This window comes from Thalia democratica, chromosome 2 (assembly GCF_965202585.1).
Source record: "Thalia democratica chromosome 2, ktThaDemo2.hap1.1, whole genome shotgun sequence".
NCBI lineage: Eukaryota > Metazoa > Chordata > Thaliacea > Salpida > Salpidae > Thalia > Thalia democratica.
The window spans coordinates 33034212-33060024 of NC_139166.1; the positions used below are offsets into that span (position 1 = coordinate 33034212).

A 25813-nucleotide genomic window follows, 5' to 3' on the forward strand; every position below is an offset into this window, starting at 1 on the left:
AAGAGTTAATTATAAAACACTTTAAGCGAGATTACTATAAAATCTAAAAAAAAGTTTTTAACTGTTTGTAAAACAATAATTTTGTTACTGAAAATGTAATAGTAAACTTTAAAAGAAGTTAGTAAACTTAGTTATTTAACTTTTATATAAATAGTTTGAAAAAAATCTAGATGATAACTTAATATATTTAGTTTAATTTAAAAAGTTAAAAACCATACTCAACAATCAATAACATAATATTTATGCCACAACTAAAATAAAAATAGCTGTTTAGTTTAAGTCAAACAGTTCAAGATTTTTGTATTGGCCCTATTGAAATTTTAGATAGATACATTTATCGTAATTCATTTTGTTAACAAGAGTGTTTTCATTTAGTATTCTATAGGGATTGAATCTTCAATTTTGAATACAGAATTTCTTAAATTTTATTTAAACCTTAACAAGTAGTTACAAAAAAAATCAAAACTTTAAAAAATAAAAAAAATAAGCCTTCTTTTTCGTAAAAACTAAATAGTAGATATAGCTCGTTAACCAATCCTTAATAACTGCATAGTTACTAAATTTTATACTAGAACGTTAAGATAAGATTAGTTTAGAATAGTTTTATTGTATTATTGAAGGTATTAAAGTTATTATTTCTAAATTTAATTAAATAACTAGCACTTCAATCGCTAAATTTTAAACAGCATCTTTAGGTGTTTCAATTTTAAGTACAGAACCTTTTTACGGGTCAAGAAAACTTTAGAGCTAAAAAACGTCGTGCAGTAAAAAATAAACTTAAAATATGTAAAAAAAAAACATATTAGCTGTTGAAAAAAATTTGGTTAAAAAAATAAAAAGAAATAAAACTATATACTTCTTTTGCTAAAATTTTCACAAGGTAGCTTGAAAACCAATTTTAGCTATTAATAACTCAGACTTATATCGTTATACAAAATATTATTTTGAAAAATCTTAATTTTTTAATTATTTTTTTAACAAGAATGTTCTTCATAGTTTCAAAACTGAACAAACCGCTTTATTAGACTTATTTTAACGCTCTAGTATACGAAAAAAAAGCTTACCATTTTAATTGTGAACTAAATGTTCAAAACTCTGATAAAAACCGTACATAGGTTTAATTCAAACTTGTTAAAACGTATTTCCTTAATTGGTCGAGCGTTAAATTTCACTAAAAAACAAATAAAAGTTTATTACGCTTCAGTTTTCAATTAGAATAAAAACATTAGCATTTTAAAAATTCTAGTTTATTACTTTATTATGCAGTGACATGGCTTCAGTTATTTTATGTAATTCAAATAATTATTATTAATAGTAAGTTATAGCATTTAAAAAAACATTAGTTCTTTAACCTGTACAATTCCGTCAACCCAAAGTGAAGTCAGATATGAAGGCCACATAACACCTCTTATGAACTCAGCAAGCGATGGATCCATCTCTTTGAGAGAAGCTATTGTACCTCCGATGTTATTGCAGTACTTTTCAGCTGTTTTGTAGCTAATATACACATTAGTGACTGGTACATAGCATAGTTTCGAGTTTGATATATGACCGTTGTTACTTTTGCATAATTCTGTTCAACCAAGTAGATTAAAATAATTCAAATATATGAAATTAAAAAAAAGTTGTAGCTTATATTACATTTATAAAATGCGTTTTTAAAAAACCATAACCAAAATAAATAAACTTGGTTTATTTAGTAAAAAGAAGCTCTTATATTTATACATCTGGACAACAAGTTAATCGTAATTTTTTGAATTGAGCTTAGCACTTTTGTCAAGTTATCAAAGATTTTTTTCAAACAAGAATAAAATAAAATTACAGAAAAATTGAACGTCATACCTGTTTCCATAATTTATTATCACTAATAGTTTTATACCGGATACTATTATTCTAAAACATTATTTATAAAACTTTTGTACGAAATGGTTTGTTTAAATAAATTATTTAAAATCAAATCACTTCATCTACTTAGTTAAAGACCTTCAAACTTAGAAAGCTTCGGAACTTTAGATGATTTTGGAGTTTTTCCTGCTTTTGGGGATTTTATACTTTTAGCTTTAGTATGAACTTTAGATGATTTTGGAGTTTTTCCTGCTTTTGGAGATTTTATACTTTTAGCTTTAGTATCGTCTTTGTGCTTTGGTGAATGCTCGGTACTGACGTAACCAACAAAAAAAGCTGTAAAAATTACAAGAGCTACTATTTTCATTTTGCTGTTAAAAATGAATAATTTTAAACATATTTATAAGCTTTTATACTTTTTTTTATATTAGAAAAAAAAAGTTTGTTTACCGTGAAGTAAACCACAAATCTTTTGAAAAATTGTAAAAGTATAAAGAGTGTAAAATGACTCTCTAATTAAGTCTGTAAAATGCCAATTTTCTTATAACAAGCGATTAAATTGTTAGAAGTTTACAAATTAAATTTCAATTTGCCATTGGCATTTTTATGGATTAAAGTATAAAGTTAAGCTTCTAACAACTTTATTTTAAAAACGAAAATGTTCACAAGCTTAATAAAGTTCTTCTGTTTTCTAAACTTAAGTTATTTTTAAAATTTTCTGCTCTTTTTACCATAACTAGTTTTATTCCTAGTTTACGGTTTCTTAAGTTATTTGCTACAACTAGACTGCATATTATTACAAATAAAGTCAGTTAAGCTTAAACTTATAGTAGTTTATTTATATTAATCAAATTTAAAATGCTTGGTGATCAAAAGAATATGTAGTACCTCTTTAAATAGTATTCTACTTTTGTATTTTGTTGTAGTTCTTATTATTTGATGAAAAAATAAAACTAACTTTCAACAGTTATCTAGTAATCTTAAAAATTTATAATAAATTTTTAGTATTTAAACTACTTGTGACAGTTTAACATTTTATTTTAATACAGATTAGTATAGTAAGGTAGTAGTAATTAAATTTGCTATAATAGAATTTTAAAATTTGTGCTCACAATACATAATTTTACGCAGGACCCAAGTTTATAATTACATCAAATAAACTTAACATAAACTTTATACAAGTTTATAGTTTACAGCAGTTGATTCTATCAAAGTTTGAGTAAAAACCCATAAAACAGTTGGGAGGAGTGACATATCATCTTATACATTTTGTTTCTTCTTTAGTTACTGAAAAAACAAAATTGCAAGGTCATTTTGTACGTGATATTGTTTCGTAATCAACTGACCAGCGCAAATAAACAGTTGTATGGGAATTAGGCCATATTGGTTATGGGATTTATAAAGCAACTGATACTAGTTATCGGTTGTATAAATGTGTTCGTATGCGTTTCTAAACAACAAAGTTTTGTTTTTATTAATGTTATAAAATATATCCTTTTTAAACATTTTGATACTTAAATAACTTTAATACAAATAAATCGTTTTAAATATTTTTTTGAGAATTTTTCAAATTTTGTTTAGTTATCATATTTTTAATTATTGTAATTGTTTTAAACAGATGTTACAACCTAAACATAATAAGATTTTTTTATAAACAGTATGTTTTTTGTGTGCTAATAACATCTTTTTAGAGTTTTAAAATGAACTTTTTAATTTTGGTTGTTGCTTTAGCAGCGGTTTCAAGTGCCTCGCCTTTGAGTAAGTTTAAAATTTCAAATACTTGATAAATATCTGTTAAATTTTTTAAAATTTTCCTTAGTTAACTAATGCTGTACAGAAGTTCTTTATGTTTATATAGCATTTTAAACTTACATTTAAATAAAAAACTTACAGCACATAATTAAAAATAAAAGGTAGAAAGTTCGGTTAGATTAGTTTAATAAATTTTTGAACGAACCAACTATATAAAGATTTAAACAAACAAAACAAGTCAAAATGAATATTACATTAGTTAAGCTTTATTAAAATTGTGTTAAAAAAAAGGAATTTTAGCATATTTAAAAATTTAAATTTTAATAAAGTTAAAAATTAATTGATAATTTTTCAGAATGTGAGAACGGAATCATGGTTGGTGAGACTTGTTTCTTTGCGCTATATGACGTCATAAGGGACTTTCAAGGTGCAGTTGTCGAATGCAAGTTGAATGGAGGACAATTAGCATTTGTTGACAGTTTGGAAACGTTTAGGCAAATCGAAGAACACTTGAGCTGATGGGGACAACTATAAATATTACTGGACAGGACATTTGTACGACCCACTTGTTAGTTTGCTACAAAATGTTTTTATTTTTGAAAATTTTGAAATATTATTTATTTTGAAATTTGAACTATTCATACATATTATACTTAGTTTTTAAACGTTTTCGAAATAAGATTATTATTATATTTTTAGTGTTGTTAAATATGAAAAAAACAATTCATCAGTCGATAATTTTATCATTAGTGTTAGATAAAATATTTTAAAACCTTAATAAACATTTTTTACAAGTGCAGTCACCTTCCTCTTAAATGCGCTTTTTTACCTAAAATAAGTTATGTTCTACATGCAAATTAATTTTATAATTTAAGTTGAAAAATTGTATTACTAATTAACTGATTCTCAAAACTAAATTGCCTTTTTTTGTTTTCATTACTTTGATGTTAACAATAAATAGCTATTGTTAAAAAGTTTGATTTAGTTATTCAAATAACCATTTATCAAACTTAATTTATGAGTTAAAAATAGATTTTAAAATGTTTATGGATTTAAAACATCTACTATCTACGTAGTTTAAACACATTTAATAGCTTCAAAAAAAAAAAAAAACTTTAAGTGGATTATTTTTTATACGTTATATACTGACTTTTAAGTTCAGAGCTTTATAAATTTTTAATATATTGTGTTTATCGTTTTGTGAACGAAATTAGCTACTATTTCTTAAGTTAGCACTCCCCGTTGAGTTGTTCAAAGTGCAAGCTCAAGAGGAAGGTGACTGCAGTTGTTATTAAATTTCTTTATTATTAATATTTATAACTTTTAGATATGTGCAGTAATTTTAAAAACTTTATATTTTTAATTGAAGCAAACAGTAAAATCTTGTTTTTTCTTAAGTTTAAGTTTATGATCATTATTTTTAAAACATTTAATGTAAAATTCTTGAATGACTTTTGTTTTAGTAAATTACAAACAACATAGTTGCATTATTTTAAAGTGCTTTGTGTGTTATTAAGCGTTTTTTTAAAGATTTTTATTAAATTTCTTTTAAAAACTTTAGATGTAATTGTAAATCAAAAAAATCGCATTTTTTAAAACTAAATAAAGTGTTTTATCTCTATTTTTCACAAAAACTTAATTAAAAAGAAAAACAAATGTCAAAAAACAATATTATTTATATTTCAGTACAAGTGTTTATCTCGTAGTAGTTAAATTTTAGTATTTTACAAAAATTGGGTCTAACCAAGGTCAATACTTTTTTTGTAAAATTAAGTAAGCAATAATTTACACAACAAATGGGTTCTTTATTGTGGAGATTTTTTATGATATATTGTACTTTAGGAAGAAAAACTTTATAAATGCTATTTAAAACATTTTTATTAAAGACTCTTTATAATAGAGTTTTAGTATTATTGTATTATTCTCAAAAAATTTCTGCTAACCTTACTATATTTCAGGAGGGCAGTATGTCATTGATGAATGGTGAACCAATAGATTGGAACTTTGTTTGGTATTTTGGTTTTCCACTTGAATTTGAAGGGTACGAGAACATTGCTTGGGGAATTAGAAGCGATCCTAATGAAGTTTACCAGGGTTTCTTCAACACTCTGGATCACCCAACTACTATTCCTTTATGCATGGAAATTTAATTTAACAAAATGAAAATATTTATAAAGATAATCGCTATGTTCAAATAAAAACTAGTTACTTATTTTTCCAATTAATAAGAAAATAATTATGAAAACTCTCTAAACAAAAGCAAAAAAGCTAATGTTGATTTTATCATGATAACAATTTTCGACGTTTTCATTTTGATTTTTCCTCATAACATTTAGAAATTTATAAAAAAACCTTGACATTTAAACCATGGTTTTGAAAATACAGTTAGTAATAAAGACCAACACATTCATGATAAATTTTCACATGATTGAATTATATGGTGATTGTTGTTATTAATGTTATAGTGCATTTTTTATTGAGGACCATCTTTACTACTTCTTTGCCAGGGACTTTACTATAATCCAATGCTAACTCAACTTTAAATTTTTTATAGATAAATTTTCACAAATTTTAATAAAACATTTCAGTTTTGTTATTGTAGATTAAAAAAAAAAACGAACTTTAACTTATAAATTAAATACTTAATGTAGCTTCTAGCTTACACATAAAGAATGAAACAATTTACAAAATAATATCAATAATATAAAAAGTTGTTCCAGAATTCTAGATCTTATTATTTTAATACCTAAATCTGACAAAATACTAATCTACTTTTAACTTAAAAAGTATTATATCATTCATAATTTAAAAAGTTTTCGTTTAATAACAGTAAGAAAATTTATGTATGAAAATCAATAAATTCTGAGCTGTATCATTTTGTAGGCTAACAAAGCATACTTTTATCCAATTACATAATAGACAGAAAAAAAATTACATATAAAGATTTATGTTCATTGTAAATTATCTTGAGATTAAATAATAAACCGACTTTCAACAACACTTGTAAACTTTGAAGCTTAAAATAGTTTCAAATCGAAAGATAGGAAATAATATATAAAAGGAAATTTATTGCAAGACAACTTTTTTTTTACTCAGTCAAAGTTTTTGTTCTACAAACTTTAATAGCTACTGACGCATAATCTAAATTCTAAAGGAGTAGACTAGTAGTTTTCATGATGAAATGATGTAAAACAATCTTAGAAACAATGATATAGATTGCACTTAATTTCGTTTTAATTTTAAGATATTCATGTACTTTTGACTTAATTACACTTAGAAAATTAAATTAAATAAGAATATTTTTTATGCGATTATACTTATTTATCTTTGTTTTTGGCGGCTAAATTATGTAAAAATTCAAAAGTTAGTTTTATAAAATCACATTAACAAATTTTTACTATGTAAAATAAATCAACTTCATGAAACTGTTTTGTTCTTAAAGTAGTTAAAGTAACAACCGTAATATTTGTGTTTAGATAAATTCCAAGTTTAAGCTTTAAACTTTAAAGGGATTCTTTTCGTATTACATATTTATTTTACTAGTTTATTTAATAGAGCCTTTAAAACTAAGCTATCAAATAGTGATCAGAAAAATGATAAGAAAACTACTATTATAAACCATTATCTTGTTTATTTTTGTCTGTTTATGTTTTCTTGATTGATTTCCAAATTATAAATTTAGTTTTTTAACAATTAAAGCATTGCTTAAATTGTAGTGAAAGCACATAAAACAAAATGATCAAAACAAGGTGAAGATTCACATATTGAGTTAGAGTATTGTACATGTCAAGTACAAGCTACCAAGTCTACTTCGTCTTCATTGCATGAGTGAAAACTCAGCTATCTTGGCTAGCAAGTTTAATTAGCTTTTAAATCGAGTTTTAAAAGCGTTTCGTTACGTGTTGTGGACACCAACCGCCCGCGAATCGGAATAGTTAAAGATGTTTCCCATGAATTAAGTAGATTAAGTAACGTAGTATATAGTTTTAGTTATTATGCGAAAATGACTACGCAGGTTGTACATCTCAAAGTTTCAATTTAATATTTTAATCAAGTCCTAAGTAAATTTTATTAACACTTAAGTGTTTCATAAGTACTATCATAAAAAGGTTTTTAAACGTATTTATATACCATTGCAACTTGTTATGTACAGATTACTCATTTTTATATATGTTTTTTTTCACAAAGCTTTTCCTATACTAGTTTCATTGTCAAGTGGTAAATGTTAAATGAATTTAAAAAAGTTTTGGTTAGTAAATAGTTTAAAAAATAAGTTTATTATATGACGTATGAATAAATTCAAATTAATACAAACTTTACTAAATAACTTCTTTTCGGTACTAACTTTCAGTAAAAATTTAAATTAATTTTGCAATTTATTTTTTTTAACATATAATTTTTCGATCTACGCTTGTCAAAAGTTCATATAGATAACTAAAAATATTTGTGTAAATCAGTAAACTTAATAAAATTGTAATAATATGCGTCGTGATAAGTAAATAAAATTATTTGTACAAACAAAGCAATGCTATTATAAAGTAATTTTAAAACTATTAATGAAAAAATTTAAAACACAATACTAAAATATCAGATACTTTACAATTTATAAACTTAAGACAATTTCTAAAAAAATCTACTATAATTTTACGTTGATACCAGCTTTAAAAAGTTTTTATACGGCGTAAAAAAGAAAAATAATTATCAAAATTTTAAAGTTTAAAGCTGAAGTACTAGAAATTAAAAGCACTAGTAGTAATTTTAATAAGAGGAAACAAACTTTTTTTTGAAAAAAAAAAAAAAAAAAAAACGAAACTTAGTAACAAAATTACAATAATTTAAACAAACTAGAGTTGTAAACAAGTTTTTGTTTTTATTAATAAAGATTCTTAAACACTTAAATGATACATATTACGTCCTTTACAAACAATGGAAAACATATCAATTATTATCGTAATAGTTTTTTGAGCATTCTAAGTTATTTAACAAATGTTCACCTATTGCCGATTGAATTTTTATTAGCTTGTTTGTTCCACAGATCATCCAGTTTCTTAAGGCGTTGGTAACATGCTGGTCCCTTCTTATGTGGAATCGTTGCGAAGTTCTCCAAATATACAAACTATCACAATGGCATTTTTAAACTATGTTGAATTTTTTTATGATCAGGAGTGTGATCTTTAACAATACCATTAGGGGGTTTTCTGGTGGAATGAGTTATTCTTAAATTAACTGCCCCAAATGTGTTATTTACGGTTTCTCTAATTTGGTTTTCCAAAAGGAATATTCCTTTCTTAAATATGGAAGTCTTAAATATACTGAACATTTATTTGGCCGTGTTTTGTAGGGCTGACAAGTTTTAGTGAAGTACTATTAATTGTTTTTTTGATAACTTCTAAAGGGTAATCTAAGGAGCAAAAAATACTTTTAATGTTATTAATTTCTTCAATTAGTTTCACCTTGGAACATATTTTATGTGCTCGAAAAACTAAGCATGATATTAAATTGTTTTTTCTGAGGTGACGGATAAAAAAAAGACTGCCAAGGAATATATTAGCCTACAAAAGTTGGTTTTCTATATATGGATGTGTTTAAGGAGGTTGTTGAAGGTGTTTAAGAAGTTGTTCGTTGAACTAAGACATCAAGGAAAGGTAAAGAGCCATCAGCTTCATGTTCACGAGTGAACTAAGTGAAGGATGTAAGTTCAAAACAAGTTTTTACTTATTTTTTTAAATTTTATAATACACATTCTATAAAATAAGAAAACTAATTAAGTTTGAGGAAATCAGAATTTGCCACTTTTTTAGTCAAAATACTGTCCTGAGTTAGTTTAAAAATGTCCTAAGTCATCCTGAGCATTTTGAGTTCTTTTAAAGATTTATTTTATTTTTTTAATACTTATAAAAACTAAGCTCTTTAAAAAAATTGGTTAGAAAACAACACATTATACAACTAAATTAACTAGATATCATTTATAATCTTTAAAAAAAAATTCCTGAAAGTTATTTAAAACATTAAAACTGTCCTGAGTTTTCTTATAAAAAAACAAAGTTTCTTAAGTCAGCCTGATTAAAAAAAATGAAAATTTTATGAATTATCCTGAGCTCTACTGAGTCATTTAAAAGTTTGCAAAAACTTCATAAAATCCTGAGTTATCCTGACTGTGTGGAAACTGTTTACTTAAAGTTTCTGATACAAAGCAAAATGTTTAAAAGATGAACTTTTAAAGGTCAATTTTTTCTAAGTTTTTAAAAACTTACAAAACATATAACTTTTCCTTTATCTTAAAATCAGTATATCTAAGACCTTTTTAAAATTGCATTTTTTAAATGTTATAAACAGTTTGTATAAAAGCAGATTTAAAAAAAATACCATTTTTAAATGTGATTTAATATTAAACAAATTTAAATTAATCAATTTTGTCTTTTAGATTAAAAGTTATTTGAGAAATATCTGTTTCTACAAGTTGTTTGAAACTTGTATATGATCTGACTGAACAAATTTTGAATAATTTGCTACAAAAGTTGATGAATTTTCAACTCTATGGTTGATGGAATAACAACATTTGATTTCTTTATTATCTAAGTAAAAAAGAAACTATTTTTACAAAAATTTTAAGTTTACTGAAAATTAAATAAAACTTTTAGTTAAGTGAGATTAACACTGTAATCACAGTATGAACTGTTTATTTATTATTTGTTTTACTTTAATTACTATTATTTGTTTTTTATATATTTTTTTTATTATAATTTACTTTGCTAAACTATGTTATAAGTATTATTTTTTATTAATTATTTAACTTTATTACTATAAATTTATTGCTACTTTTGTTGCAACTTGTTTATTCTAGAAAAATTATCACCATATGATAGGTTTAGCTTGGTGGTTTGTTTACAAATTGTTAGCACTTTCCCTTGTAGAAAAATCAATGTGTTATACTACTGTGGTGCACTACTATAGTTGTGCGCTTTTTGAGTAAAAGTCTTATGAATATTACAAAAAAAATCTTTATGGAGTTTTTCATCAAATCTGGTACACAACTATCTCTACGCACCGGAGCCCGGCTATGAATGTTTAGTACTCGAAAAATTGTTAAACTCTTAGAATACTATATAATAAAAATTGAAAAAAAAAAATTAAGCAAAGAGTTTAAATAATTAAAGGATTAAGATAAAACATTCGTTTTTTTTCTTTTTTTAGGTGACACGCATGCGCCAGTGTCCGTCCCCAGGCTACGTCCCTGATATTAAGTATGTTTTAATTTTCGAAAAATGGATAAAACTTTAGTATTTAAAATTATAAATTTAAAAGAAAAAAAGATCTTTATAGAATTATAAAAGCTTAGTATTGTAAATATTTTTTTTAGCAAAAAGCGTATGAAAAAAAATTATAATAGAAGTGAAATTTTTATCCAAAACTAGTTATAATAATTACAATAATTAGACTTATAAAAAAAGTAAGGTTATCTTACATTTAGGACACATAAAACATCTATTTATATATATATATTTAAAAGTTTAATCACAATATTAATTATCTTTTAATTTAAATTTTATCATTGTTTTCCTCATATAATTCAAATATTATTTATTGCTAATTAAAAAAATGTAAGTAGTAAACAAAATAAATGTTTAAAACATTAAACTCACGTACAAACTTATTTTAAGTTCCTAAAAACTTAACTGTAACATTTAAAAACTATGCTTACAATCAAAAAAAAAGTATTTCATTTAAAACTATTAGTTTTGAATACTTTAAATAATTAACTAAGTCTTATAATTGACCTACAGCCAAAACAAATATGCAAACGGGCACAAATAATACTAAAATTTCTATAAAAAAATTTAAACAAACTAACAACAATGATGAATTATGTAAATCTATTATCAATTTCACATGTAATCAGTAATTTCAGCTTATGGTTTAAATGTAAACATTTTCGATAAAATATATATAGAGTCTAGTATGGTGTTTTACAAGAAAAAAGTTAACTACTTAGTGAAATTGTATACTAATAAACTAAAAAAACATGTTATAACTTTTTCTTAGCTAGACTGAAACGATACCATTAGAGCCGATACCATTACACTCAAAATTTACTTTTCTCGGATATAAAATATTAATCTAATCTTTATATTCATAAAAACATGATGATTGTTCATCTTTTTTAAGTTTCATTTAATTTGTTGATCTTTTGAAAAAAATCCTTCAGTACAACCTGGAACCTTTAAAGATGGTTTTCGTTATTTAAATTGGTAGGTGGCTCTGTTCATAGCTTACTACGTTGATAAGCTAGTGATTTATTACCATATTTGTAATTCAATCTTGGTTTGAAAAAGTTTGTACTTGAGGACGTTGTTAACTGGTTATGTACTTTGTTTATACTTCTAAAATAACATTTAGAATAACTGGTAGAATATTTTTTTAGTTAAAAAACTAAAACACCCAACTCGTGTTTAAACAAATTTCAATCCCTTTATAATTTTTTGTAGATTTTAAGCCTTTTACACTTTCCTTTATTTTTTTAATGAAAGCTCCTAAGTTTATGAGAAAGTTGAATTATATTAACTTTAGTTATATAGTTAAGCCCAAATTAAACAGACCTTACCTTACATTACTTAAGAAAAATGAATTGAAAACTAATTATAAAAAGAACCGTAACTTAAAAGAAAATTAATTGCCTAAAATGATATACTTTTTACTGTTTAAACTCGTTCTGAATAGTTTAAATTAATATCTAATATTGATCCCAAGTACTTACTGTTTACCTTTTTTTACTACTGTTTTACCTATTTTGTCTTCAAAATTATAGTTTTTATTGAATGAAATAGTAGTAATGGTACTTGTAATAGTAGTAAATAGTAGTAAATATACTATTATTTTAAGTTAAGTTTATCTTCTTTAAGAAAATTTGAGACTTTTTGAAGTTCCAAATTAAGGTTGTCAAAGTCTTGTAATTATGTATTTTATTTTATGCTCTATGTAGTACGTTATTATCGGCAAAATTTAAACTCCTAAGCTAGTATTGTTTTGTAAGTCATTAATGTGCATTATAAAAAGTAATAGAGGTCTTAAGATTGAACCTTGTGGTATTCCTACGTTATTTTTTTCACATGTTGATTCAAATCCACCAAAGTTTACAAACTGTTTTTTTTTCAGCTACAATAGTTAAACTAACAACACATTTTCCCTCTTATAAAAATTAATCTTTTTACAATATATCTTTTTAATTTGTTTAGGATGTATATATATATATATTTATATATATAGAACTAAAATACACAAAATAAATTTTTGCTTGGGACAGCTGTTTCTGCGTTTGATACGCGTTTTCAGCCAAGTTTTATTCAATGAAAAGCAAACTTGTAAGTACAGCAATAAAATTATACAAAACTAGGTATTACGTAATAATAGAATAGATAGTTGATTTTAGCCAAAATCATTTACTAGATAAATTGTTTACGATAATGTATGCAGCCAGTTTGTAATTCGTTTCTTTTGTTTAGAGAATCTGATTTATTAACTTTTCAAATTTCGATTTTTTCTGCATTGCACAATTTACATCCGTTTTTAAACTATATTTATTTTTCGTTCTTGTTAATATTTCCCACTGAATTTTAAAACTAACTTCGTTATTTTTTAGTTTCCAAATGTACTGCGATAAAGTTGTCGTATTTTTATGTTTTTCGTGTTTAAAGCTGTACTTGTGCTTTGTGTAGCGATTCTTGAACGATAGTCCAGTCGAGCCAACATAAAACTTGGTCTGGTTTTCAGTTATGTCTGTTGCTTTATATATAATACTTTCCATTAGGCAACTTCCATTTACCGGGCATTCTTGTTTTTTGCAGTCACACATTCGCTTCTCTTTGTCCTGCGTGTCTAGCATCTTTCGATTGTGTGCCGTTATAAGTTGTTTCATGTTTGGCATGCAGGAGTAGGACACTTTTAGTGTCTTTTTTATAATATGGATGGTTTTCAGTAAAGTTATTGTCCACAATCTCTAGGAAGCGCTTCCCAACCTGTGTTGCCACACTTTTGCAGAATGGAGCGTTGAAATATAAAATTTTTCTTCTCCTTCTTTTCTTGTTCTTACCCTTCTCGCTTTTGTGGCTAACTCGTGATTGTACCCACTTTCTCTTATAGCTTCCTGGTATTGTTGGGTTGTTTCCTTAAAAATGGTTTGACTGCTAGAAATCTTCTGGAGGCGGTTATTCACTGCGACTGTATGTGTTTTAAGACATGCTCTGGATGGTTTGACTTGCTATTCACATAAACCGTATGCGCATTTGGTTTTCTATACGGCTTATGGCTTTCATTTCGAAGATCTAAAGTAACATTCAAGAAGTCAGTTACAAACAGATTGGCTTCGATGGTGACATCAAAACCAATGTTTTTAAAGACTTTTCTTAGATGTTTGCTTTTCTCTCCATATCTGGTCCTGGTAGAATGTCCACCACTGCTAAACCATCGTCACGGTATATACCAAAGTTACCATCTTTAAAGATCTTTTCCTTCTTCAATATATCTAAAATATATAGGCCAACCAGTTCGCAAATTTCTGCGTCATGAAAGCTTCCCATTGGTACATCAAAGCTGCTCTTGTTATGCTTTTTCGACCATGGTTCACCCTTGTGGAACAGTACTGATTTACAGCAATGTCTGATTAGCTCTTTTTCATTTTCCGTGATTTTAGTTAGGCCTGCAGCAAAATTGAAGGAGTTTTCCAAAATTGTTGTTGAGATAGCTGGATAAAAGCTCACTATATCAAATTTGATAAACCTTGAAGTTGATTTATTGCTTAAGTTATTAAACTAGTTCAATACTCCATAAGTATTTTTCCATTGTATTAAATTACGTTTTGATCTTATAAAATTGTTGATCTTATCTAAATTTATTTTTGCAGGTTTGCCAATAAAAGTTTTTGCCGGATTAATTATTCTACAACTTAGTTTATTTGGGAAGTTTGGTTTATGATCTTTTAAAGCAATGTAACATTGTTGTTGAGAAAGTTTGGGAATTTTACCTTTTATTTTGTTTTTCAAAACTATTTCCTTTGCTTCATTATTAATTTTTTCGATGAAACTGTTGGTGGACCTTATTTCCTTTAAGTCTTTGTTAAGTTTGCGGATAAAAGAATTTTGGTTTTTTCGGAATTTTAAATTTTTTATCAACTCGTAAAGGTCGTTTTCAAAATTTGTTAAAAGTTTTGTCCTGTTAAAAGTTATATATATATAATCCTTCTATTGATATTGCCAAAAGCTTTACTTAAATCAGTTATACCGCACATACTTCTTCTCTCTTATCAGATACATTCAAAATCCCATCTACAAACTCTGACAACACCATGGTGGTAGAATGGCCTTCTTTAAAACTGCATTAAGAATTGTTTGAGATAATATTTTAAAATAAAAAAAAACTATACAAACGATTGTATATTACTTTTAAAACAATTTGTTGATTTAAAAAAGTATTAATATTGACTTATAAATATAATTATTTTTTTGATCCTGAATTAAACAGTATTATTACTTTTAGGATCTTTAAATTTATATTGTAATTCACCAAGTATTTTAGATATAAAATTGTTACTTTCTGAAGAATTTTCACTGAGATACCATAATTTCCCTTGTATTTGTATGAATATAAGTTTTTATAATATTGAATATTTCTATATTATTTACATCTAACTAGTAAAAAGCTTTCACTGATTTTTTTGTTAGTTAAACTTAAAGAATTAAAGTTTTTGTGCAGGTTTGCTTTCAAACATTAGCAAACTGAATTATATATTAGTTTATTAACTGTTTCAGTTGGTTTAGAAAAAAAAACATTTATATCTAACTGGTGTAAGAACTTTTTTTTCCTATTGGTTATGTTACCCATTATTTTTCTAATTTTAGATGCAATTTTTCAAAGGTTTTAAGCATGTATTCATAATATGAATATTTTTTGTTGATATTAAGTTTGTTCATATAATTTTTTGTATTCTTGAAGTTTAAATTGTTTTTAACTACTTTTGTAATGTTTTTTTTTATAGATTTTTTTGATAGGTTTTAATGTGACTTAATTTGTATTCAAAGTTTTGATTTAAACTTTAATTTAGCTTTAGATAACTTTATATTTTAAACATTTTTGTAGGTAACCTGTTTTATTTTTCACGTAAGTACTTTGTACACAAAAAAAACTTTTAAATTGAATTGTTTATTTTTGTTTTAAGCTATTTAATTACTTTAAGACTAAGTTTTCAATGAAAGTTGATACTATAGTGTTTACTAAAAATATTTTACATAAAAAATCTTATTATTACTTAACTTCACTAGAAGAACTTAAAAATAACTCAACCTTATTTTACACTTAATAAACTAGTATAGTATTTAATTTTGTTTATTATTTTTTATTAAGTTTTACAAGACAAACATTTCCCAATATATTTTTAATCTACTAAATTTAAATTATGAAAATTAATTAATAAATTATGTTTGTAACTGTTTTCAACGAATTATTTAAACAAATATGTCTTTTAGGGAATAGTTGTAATCTTTTAAACTTAAGCCATAGAAATCGAACCTTAAAACTTTAATTTTACTTTTTTTAAAACATTTACCAAATTACTGGCTTTTATACACAAATTAAACCATAGTATATTATTTCACTTTGTAGACATATATTAAATGACAGAATTTTCAACACTTAAAAGAAGAAACTGATTTATTTTCAAACATTAAGTACTTTTAAAGTCGTATTAGCCTTAAAAAACCCAAGAGCTAGCATTATTAAATTTCTGCAGCTCAGTAAACTACTTTTAGTAAGAAATTTTCAAAATTTACTTTTATCGTATGGTTGAACTCTAACAGCGTACAAACTTTTTAAAAAGGGAAACCTATATTTCACGTTTTAGACCGTATGTAACAAAAAATGTACCATTTGTTAGTTTGAAAAAAATAGTATCATACACCAAACTTAATAAATATGTTATTAAAGTTAAACTTTTCAAAATATTTTATCCTCAAATGTAAAGTAGTTTCTGAAGAACTTATTAATGTGCCTAGCTGTAAAGTTCTACAAAACAAATGTACAAGAGAAAAACTTGTGTTAGTGACTTACAATTAAATAGCACTATAGTTTTTTGAAAAAACAACATTACTGTGTTTATTTTATATAAACACTAAAGTAACGCTATAAAAGTTTTCCTGTTAAAGTAATAACGTCCTTTTAAAGTAATTTTACGTTTAGTTTTTATTATAAAAAAATTACAAAAAAAACTTAACGAAAAACAAAAACAAAATTACACATTCATAATAAACTTTAGTCTAAGCTGGTTTTAATTAAAAACATTTAATTTATTACATTCAAATTAGTAGGTTAAATAAGATAAAGAAATTGATAGATGTAGCAAACTTTCTTTTACTTATTCTTCGGTAAAAATTATTAAGAGTAATTAAAAAAAACTTTCAGAAACATATGTTAAGATAAAAAAATATAAAACAAAAAATTGTTGTAGTTTTCGTTTTACAAAACTCAAAAATAACAAACATAAAATGTACTAACAAAACTAGTTTATTTTACAAAGTCCAATTATTTTTTCTCTTTTATCTCTCTAAACTGCTATTAACTTTCAAGATCTGAAAAACTATTTAGCGTTTAAAACGTTTTTTTATTGTTTTAACTAGTTCGTAACCATAAACTACTAATCTAAAACACAGAAGTTCTTGAGCTTCAAATTACATGTAGTTTCTTAGATTTATATTTAGTGTTAGAAATTTACCATAAATACTGTTCGCCATTTTAAGAACATAATGTTTATCCTTTAAATTATATAAGAAAAAAATTATTTGTAACATATTCAGAAGTATAAATGTATATAAATATAATTATAAAGTATAATAAAAATACGTATATACGTCAAAATTACTTTGACAGTCTACCGAAGTTAGTAACAATGTTTACCCTTTACAAGTAGCAGTTTTAAAAAAAGTGTATAACACAACTATTTATTAAAAACTAACCTTTTTAATTACTACAGGTTGTATCACAGTATTCATATTTGTTGCCGTCGTATACAATTGTTGTATAACAATAAGGATTGGAATACCACGTACCACCGTGACATACTCCATCATATATGCAGTGAGAGTTACATTCTTAAATTTTTGTTATTTTTTAGGTATTATAAGATATAACGTTATAAGGCGTTGAACCATAGAGATCTAAACAAGCAAAACTCATTATAAAATAAAAATAACCGTTTTTGTTGCAATACTTATTTGACTAATTTTTGTCGCTGCTCTTAAAATATAATCAACTCTAAGAATTCTGTAAAAGATAAACGTGCAAATAAAAAGTGTGCAAAACTGTGTATTTATATGTTAGATATACTTACGATAATTTTATTTAAAACTAAAGCAGTAAACATTAGTTAAAACATTAACAGTTTACTGTTTTCAAATACATTTTTATTGTAAATATATCTAACACATAAACACAATTATTATATCATGCTTTTACGCAGTAAACAAAATAGTTGTATGAAATTAATAGTAATTTAAAGACTTATGTGAATTTCAAAACAATGTATTAAAATTATTAATTATATCCGATTAAATTAATAATTCTGAAAAAGTAGTTAAACTTAGATAAATAATTTTATAATTTTATAAATTCAAAACTTTATAACAAAATTAACTTAAAAAATACATATCACATAAGAAAAAATAAATGTTATAAAGTGCAATAAAAAAAGATTGTACTTATTTTTAAAGATTCTACAAAATGTTCTAGGTCATTTCGTTTCGGCCAATAGAAAAAAAACTACGTATAAACTGTTTGAATCATAGGTTTTTATATTCTTTTAGATTTTATACAATTTTATTCATGATGACAGTTACTTACCCTTTTTGGTCGTAGAAGGTTGAGTAGTTGCTACAATTTCTGTTGTCGATTTTGTACTCTTTATAGGTACTTTTGTAGTTGTTGTAACTTCAGTTGTAGTTGTTGCTATTGTTGTTGATTTAAGTCTTTTTGTTGTTGTTTTTGGTAATTGAGTAGTAGTTCTTATTGGTTTAGATGTTAGTTTTTCAGTCGTCGGTGATTGCAATGTAGTTGTCAGCCGTTTTGTAGTTGTTGTTTTTCCCTTTGTAGCTTTAAAAATAAATATTTATAACTTCATGTAAAATTGCTTTTGTTAGAGAGTCTAAGTGTAAACTTTAGACTAAATGTGGCGACATTTTTAGCCAATGGGCTAGATATATCAGAAAAATCATTTGCAAATCAAACTTAAAAAAAAAATCTTACAATTACGCCAAGGTTTTTTAATTCTTTCATACAAACTTTTTAAAAAGAGGTTTTACAACAACGCAATAACTATTTTATAAGCTCTTTTTTGTACTTTTAATCAAACTAAGAGCACATTTTGAAACATTTATTTAAAAAGTTTAACTTTGTTTGATTTGATGAAAGTTTTTTAACGGTTAAAAGTACGTCGCGGGACCAACATTTCTGTTGACGGACCGGACCTGGCCCGCAGGCCGTACGTTGCATACACCTATTTTAGACAACAAGTTTATAGTTACAAAGCGTCGACAGCTTTAAAAATTTAACGAAATTACTGTAAAATTTAGATAGTTGTATGTATGAAGGTTTAGTCACATTACAATACTTAATTGTGTGTAAGTAAAAAAAAAAAACTTACTAAGTTTGCTGTGATTACAACGAACTTTTTTATCAAGTCCATATAACTTTTTGAAATCCCAAGTTTCATTTAATTTTTCCATTTTACAGCCTGTAGAAATAAATTTGACCGTGTCTCAGTTTGCTACAAAAATATAAAAAATAGTAATTACTAAATGAATTAAATACATTTAGGTTAGTGTGCTAAAGATATAATTTTTACTATTTAGAGTATCAAATTTGTCAAAGACTATTGACACAACTCATGATAACTGAGTTTTAAAACATAAATTTAGTTTTCTAACTGATATACTTACAATGGGTAGCTGTCTAAATTGCGCGAGCGTACAAAATTGCACGAGGGGACAAAATTGCACGAAAACACAAAATTGCACGAAGATACTTTTGCACGAAGACTAATTTGCACGAGAGCACAAAATTGCGTGAAGATAAAATTGCACTTAGACAAAATTGCACGAAGGTTCACTTTTGCACGAAGACACTTTTGCACGAGGGTACATTTTTGCACGAGGAGACAATTTTGCACGCAGACACTTATGCACGAAGGGTCATTTTTGCACGAGTGACAATTTAGCACGGAGGGTCAATTTTGCACGAGTTTTGTTTCCTACCCAGGGACGGGTCAAAATTGCGCGTAGACATTTTTGCACGAGGGACAAAATTGCACGAGAAAACTCTTTTGCACGAAAAAATTTGTATAATATATTAAAAAAAATCAGAATTAAAAAAATTAGTAACTAAATAATAGAAAAATACGAATAAAAACTATATAATAATAAAAAATTAAAAAAATAAGTAAAAAATATTAAGTAAAAAAAAAAACGAATCAATTAATAACAAAAAAATAATAGTAACTAATAAATTTAAAAAAATAATATTTTTAAGTAAAAGATAAATATTAAATGTTAAATAGATAAAAGTGAATAAAAAAACATCAGAATTTAAAAAATCAAATAACTAAATACTAAATAAATTTAAAAAAATTAAAAAATAAATAAAATTTATAAAAATTAATAAATTAAATAATAAATACATTTAATAAAAATCCAAAACAAAAGTTAATCAAATTATTAAAAAAGAGTTAAAATATATGAAATAAATAATTAAATAAGTTTAAAAGAAATAATAATAATTTAAAAGTTCAAAATGAACAAATTAAAAGATAAACAAAAATCAATCAAAAAAAAAATTATAAAAATAAAAATAAAACTAGATTATAAAATTAGATTCTAACCGTTATTAAAATATAATTACCAAAAAGAGTTTTGTTTATACTAATAGTATTTTTTTTGTTAAAAATAGAAATTAAGTAATTCTAGCTGTTGTATTATTTTGTTTGTTTTATTTTATTCAAAAGCTTGTATCTCCTTTTTCTTCTAAAAAAGAAAGAAGAAAATTGCTTCTGACAGTGCTTTTGCGCATGTCTGGGTTAGATAAAGAGAAAAAACATAGCAGGAGAAACTTAAGATACAATTAGAGTAAAACGCGTGCAAATAGTAATGCAACTAAGATAAAGTTTAGACAAATAGAAAATAACGATATATAAATTATGTTTAAAAGTTTTATATAGAACAAAAAAAAACAACTTTAAGTATAATTTATAGAAGTACACAGCCATAACATAACTTTCTGTACAATGCACAATAAAAATTTCATCAGACGGATTTTCTCCTTTCTAAATTTATTTAGTTGATTCAGTGTTTTGCATGCTCGTTTTTTTCTGTGCAAAAGTATCTTCGTGCAATTTTGTCCCCTCGTGCAATTTTGTACGCTCGTGCAATTTTAACACCTACCCATGTAAATATTATTTATTTATTATTATTTTTAATCTTGTTTTATTTTATATTGAAGTTTAGTATAATTTCAATTTAGTTTAAGTTTACATCAATACATGTTTATTCTTTAATAAGGGATATTTTTATTAAATTAAAACCCTATTTTTATTTTTATTTAAAACGTTTTACATTTTTTATTAGTTTTTAAACACAATAATTTAGTTTCAATTAAAAAAAAGCTAAATAAATTAAAAAATAAATAAAACTAATATAAACCTAAATAACTTAAAATTAACTACACTAATACATGCTTATTTTATTTTTTTTATAAAATATAAAGGTTTTAATATATTTTTTATTTAGTTATTTTAAGTAAGTACTTTTTTGTGCAAAATTGATCCTCCGTGCAAAACTGTCTGTCGTGCAAAATTGTAACTCGTGCAAAATTGAGATTCCGTGCAAGTTAGTCTTCGTGCAATTTTGTCCCCTCGTGCAATTTTGTGCCTGCGTGCAAACTAGTCATCGTGCAAAAGTATCTTCGTGCAATTTTGTACACTCGTGCAATTTTGTTCTCGTGCAATTTAGTCCCCACGTGCAATTTAGCAACCTCGTGCAATTTTGTCTTCGCGCAATTTAGACCCGTTCCCACTTACAATATAGTATACAAATTTTTACTAATAATTTATTGATACTTACAACAATGAACTATTTAAAAATTGAAAAATAAGTATAGAGAGTTAAATTTTTTTTTTTTAGTTTACTATCATAATATTTTTTTTACCGTTTTTTTTTCTACTAATGGTAAATTGAAGTGTTTTTTCTTTTTTGCACAAATAAAAATGATCACTTTAGTTTTGTATAACATTTAGTAGATATAAATTTACTGTTATTTATTTTGTTTGTTTTGTAATACCAAAACAAATACTTCAACTAATTTATTAAAAGTTAAAAATACTTGTGGAGTGGTCGCTGCAAACTTTTTCAAAATCGTTCTTGAACTTGTACCTGTAATTTGTGAAAATTACAATATTTAAATGAATAAATATTTATGCATTTATTAGCAGCATTTTAAAAAATGAAATTGTATCTTTTATTTAAAGGATATAGATAACAAGTCATAAACATTTATTTTTCAATAAATTACTCTTGTTTTTTAACGGAGTAAAGTGTTTAAACTTATTTTTTTACTAAAAGTCCTATTCAAATAGTCTAGGTATTAATATGAGTCAAACTAAGAGTTATGTGTTTTACAAAATCAATAACGCCGTTTTTTGTAAACTTACACTAAAAAGGGAATTTCCTTTTATCTAACCACTAAATAATAACGAAATAATCATGAAATTAGCATAAAAGCTTACTAACATTTAATTTCATGGCATATTTAGAAACTTTGTCAAAATAATATCGTTTTAGTTTATGGAAGCTGTGAAGTTTTAAAACACTAAAAAATAGTATCGGACCGCATTAACTTGCTTAACGAGCCACATTCGTACGTTGCTTACCCCTCTGACGTACATCTTAAAAAGTGTGCGTATTTTATAAAATCAAAAATTTTAAATAAAATTCTCAATTTTAGTAGTTAAATATGACAGTTATAATTGTCTTTAAATTTTTACATGTTTAGACTTAATCACTTTAACTTACGTTTCTAACGCTTCTTTTTTAGCAACTATTCCATTGTTTGTCCTTCTGGTAACTTTCAAAGTTCTTCTTTCTACAGCCTTTTCTATTGCATTTAAGTCATACTTCAGACAATTGCAATTCCAGGGGTTTCCCGCGAGTGTTACTTTTCTGAGACGACGGTTGTAGACGAAAGTATCAGGATTGTAACGTTTAAGGTTGTTATTTGCGAGTCCAATATAACGCAAGTCTAATAGGCAGTCGAACAATCCTACAACAAGGGAATATTTTTTATTCTTAGGTTTGAAAAAGTATTAAATCAACATTTATATATTTTTTTGTAATGACGTTTAATGTTATTTAAAAGTAGTAAAAGTTAGTTTAAATTACTCGTCGAACCAATTTTAAGTAGATTTTTTGTTTATTTGTATAATTAGTTGGAAAAAAATATCTAAGTCTAAATTTATATACATATACATAAAATAATGTTAGTAAGTTTTAATTTAAAATATACTCTAATACTTCCTCTAATAAAGAGTTGTAATAAACATTTATTGAACTTAAATTTTTAACAAAAACTTAGTTCGACAATTTGCAAAAGGTACTTGTTTTAAATTTCTTCTAAACATATAAAATTATATTTAAACTTTTTTATATCTAATCTTTGATTATCAAACGTAACTTTAAAAGTAGTTTTCAAACTCACCTTCTGGTATTTCTTCCAAACTGCAATTCGAAAAATCGATATCTCTTAAATTTTTAGAACCTTCCGATTTTAAGAAATCTCCACCAATGTACCTAGTATATTGTGTTATTAAAAATGATGTTATAAGTAAGCTGTAATAAAAAACCTCTTAGAATTTGCTTTAATTTTTTTGTAGTGCTATACCATTTGATATTGTTGTTTTATTAAAACCGATTGTTAAAAAAACTTTATTCAATATACTTTCAATGTCTTTATAAGCTTTAAGTTAATGATATTTATTTGTAGTTCTGCTGTTTAATCATTTAACTTCAAATATTTTTTTTTTGTTAGCACAACTGTTAGAGAACAAAAAATATGTTTTCTAAATAATTCTTGATTGCAAACGCCAACAAAAAAACAGTCAAAAATCAACATACAACGTACCTTATACCCTTATTTCCACTCAGTTTTAACTTCCTCAAATTTTTATAGCCCTCAAGATCATTAGTAGAACTGACCGAACTAGAATCAATATCGTTGTTGCAAAGGATTAGTTCCTTCAAATTTGCAGGAATTAGTTTAGTTGTGGGGATTTTCGTAAGTCTGTTTCCATCGAGACGTAGAACAGAGAGTTCACTAAGATGCTTAAGATCAGTGTTGATTCTTGAAATTTTGTTATCACCTGACAAAATAAATTGTTTTACTACTTCAATAATTTTCAAACAGTACTACAAAAATGCAATGATTTTTTTTAAAGGTATATGTATATATTTTATGTTTTGTAAATGTAAAATATATTGTGAAAGTGTCCTTGTAAACATAAGTTTATTTAGAAGTCCTTGTTTTGTTGTTTATAAAAAAAAAATCATTTAGTTTCGTTATATAATAAAATATTACCTAGCGATAGTTTTGTGATGCCAACTGGTATATTTTCTGGGACCTCAGTGATATCGTTGTTTCGGAGGATCAAAATTTCTAGACTCTGGTGATACTGGAAATTGTAACGTAAGTTAGAGATCCTGTTACCTCCTAAGTTTAAACTATACAATTTTTCTAAGCTTTTTAAAGCAACTGGGATGTGATTCAGTTTGTTCGCTTGCAGATCCAATCTTAATTAAAAATTTTAAACAGTTTTCAATTTTTTTACATAAAGTTTACATAGAGTTTACATAAAGTTTACATAAAAATTTAATAAAAACTATAACAACTCATTCCTTTTGAAAAAAATCCTGTAGTAGAAGCAGATTGTTTTTGGTATATCTATCTAACTAAAAACGTAACCTTGCCTAAAACATATATTTTAACAATTTTAAACATTATCAGTTTCTTTAACATTTGCTATTGAAAAAAATATTAACTCACGTTTTAAGATTTTTTAATTCCGAAAAAGCTCCCTCTTCTATTTTCTCTAAATTACATCTTGTAAGTCTAAAGAGCTTTAAGTTCACAAGTCCTTTCATTTCGTGTGTTTTGATTACAGTTATGTCCTTTTGACTGTAAAATTTCAGTGAATAGTTTTCAATCATGTTAAAAATAAACTGTATTTTGTTAAAAAAAATGTTATAAACAAGTTCAAAAAGCTGATAAAAACTTAACTCATTGCATTAATTTAGTCTACTAAATACATACGTACATACAATGTTTATTGTACGACAAACAAAGCTCTCAAAATATTTGGTCGAAATACCTGGTGTGCAAAGGAACCTTCCGGTTATCAAGTCGTACATCACTTGGATACAGTTTAACGTCATTGTCCAGGACTTTTAAAATAGTATTATATTTACTTTGTAGGACTCCATCCTAATTTAGAAGAAATAAATAAAACAAACTTCTAGTAAATAATTTAAATAAAGAAATTGAAATAAAAGTTCCTTATTCTTTTATGTTGCAGTTTTAATTTAAATAAACAACAAGTGTTTTTTTATTGTTAGTAAAAAAGGATACAAAATAAAATTTTATCGAATATTATGTGAGTAGAAATAATTATGGTTTCATATCAAGTCGATAAAAAAAAAGCTTTTGTAAAAACCTTAAAAAAAGTTAAGGTGTTTAAATGAAAAGTGAGTGTTATTATTTTTTATAAATAGTTTTGATACAATTATGTTAACTACTAATAAAATTTTACGGCTGTTTTAATTCAAAACTTATTTTTTTTTTTAATAAATTAAATTAAGGGTAAAGTACAAGAGATTTCATCAACAAATTTAGAGATTACAAACTTTTTTATACGAAGATTGATAATTTTCTTTTTGTTAGTGTCAGACATTTGTTCAGTTGGCATCTCATTCATGCAGTTAGGTTGGTTGCATTCAACTGTGCCTCTTCTATGGCAGTTGCAAGTCGAAGCAACTGAACATTTTTGACTTTTAAACCCAGCAGCAGATGATGCAAGTACAAAAGAAAGTATTAAAAACAAAAGTTTCATATCTAATGAACTCTGAAACGTGTACTACTTGGT

The 25813-nt window shown here is 25.2% G+C and overlaps 1 protein-coding gene across 2 annotated transcripts; it reads right to left on the minus strand.

Annotated features, from left to right (window-relative positions):
- Positions 1-16816: 16816 nt before the first annotated feature.
- On the minus strand, positions 16817-25813 carry LOC145829301 (uncharacterized). Of its 2 annotated transcripts, none has more exons than XM_082937064.1 (11): positions 25575-25813; positions 24718-24849; positions 24253-24464; positions 23800-24037; positions 23377-23468; positions 22695-22941; positions 22006-22055; positions 19277-19366; positions 18478-18726; positions 17595-17729; positions 16817-17218 (listed from the first exon to the last, which is right to left on the minus strand). In XM_082937064.1, the coding sequence occupies exons 1-10, from the start codon at positions 25778-25780 to the stop codon at positions 17599-17601; spliced, it is 1647 nt and encodes a 548-aa protein (XP_082793190.1). In that variant the 5' UTR covers positions 25781-25813; the 3' UTR covers positions 16817-17218; positions 17595-17598. The 2 variants fall into 2 exon arrangements, with proteins under 2 accessions (XP_082793190.1, XP_082793189.1); XM_082937063.1 differs by having other exon boundaries at positions 16818-17210.

Excerpts from the sequence above, each read along its gene's own strand:
- LOC145829301 (XM_082937064.1), bottom strand. The coding sequence starts at position 25,780 with ATGAAACTTTTGTTTTTAATACTTTCTTTTGTACTTGCATCATCTGCT. Across the intron at positions 23,469-23,799 it reads AGTGGAAATAAGGGTATAAG|GTACATTGGTGGAGATTTCT; the intron begins GTACGTTGTATG and ends ACAATATACTAG. Across the intron at positions 18,727-19,276 it reads TTGTAATCACAGCAAACTTA|CTACAAAGGGAAAAACAACA; the intron begins GTAAGTTTTTTT and ends TTATTTTTAAAG.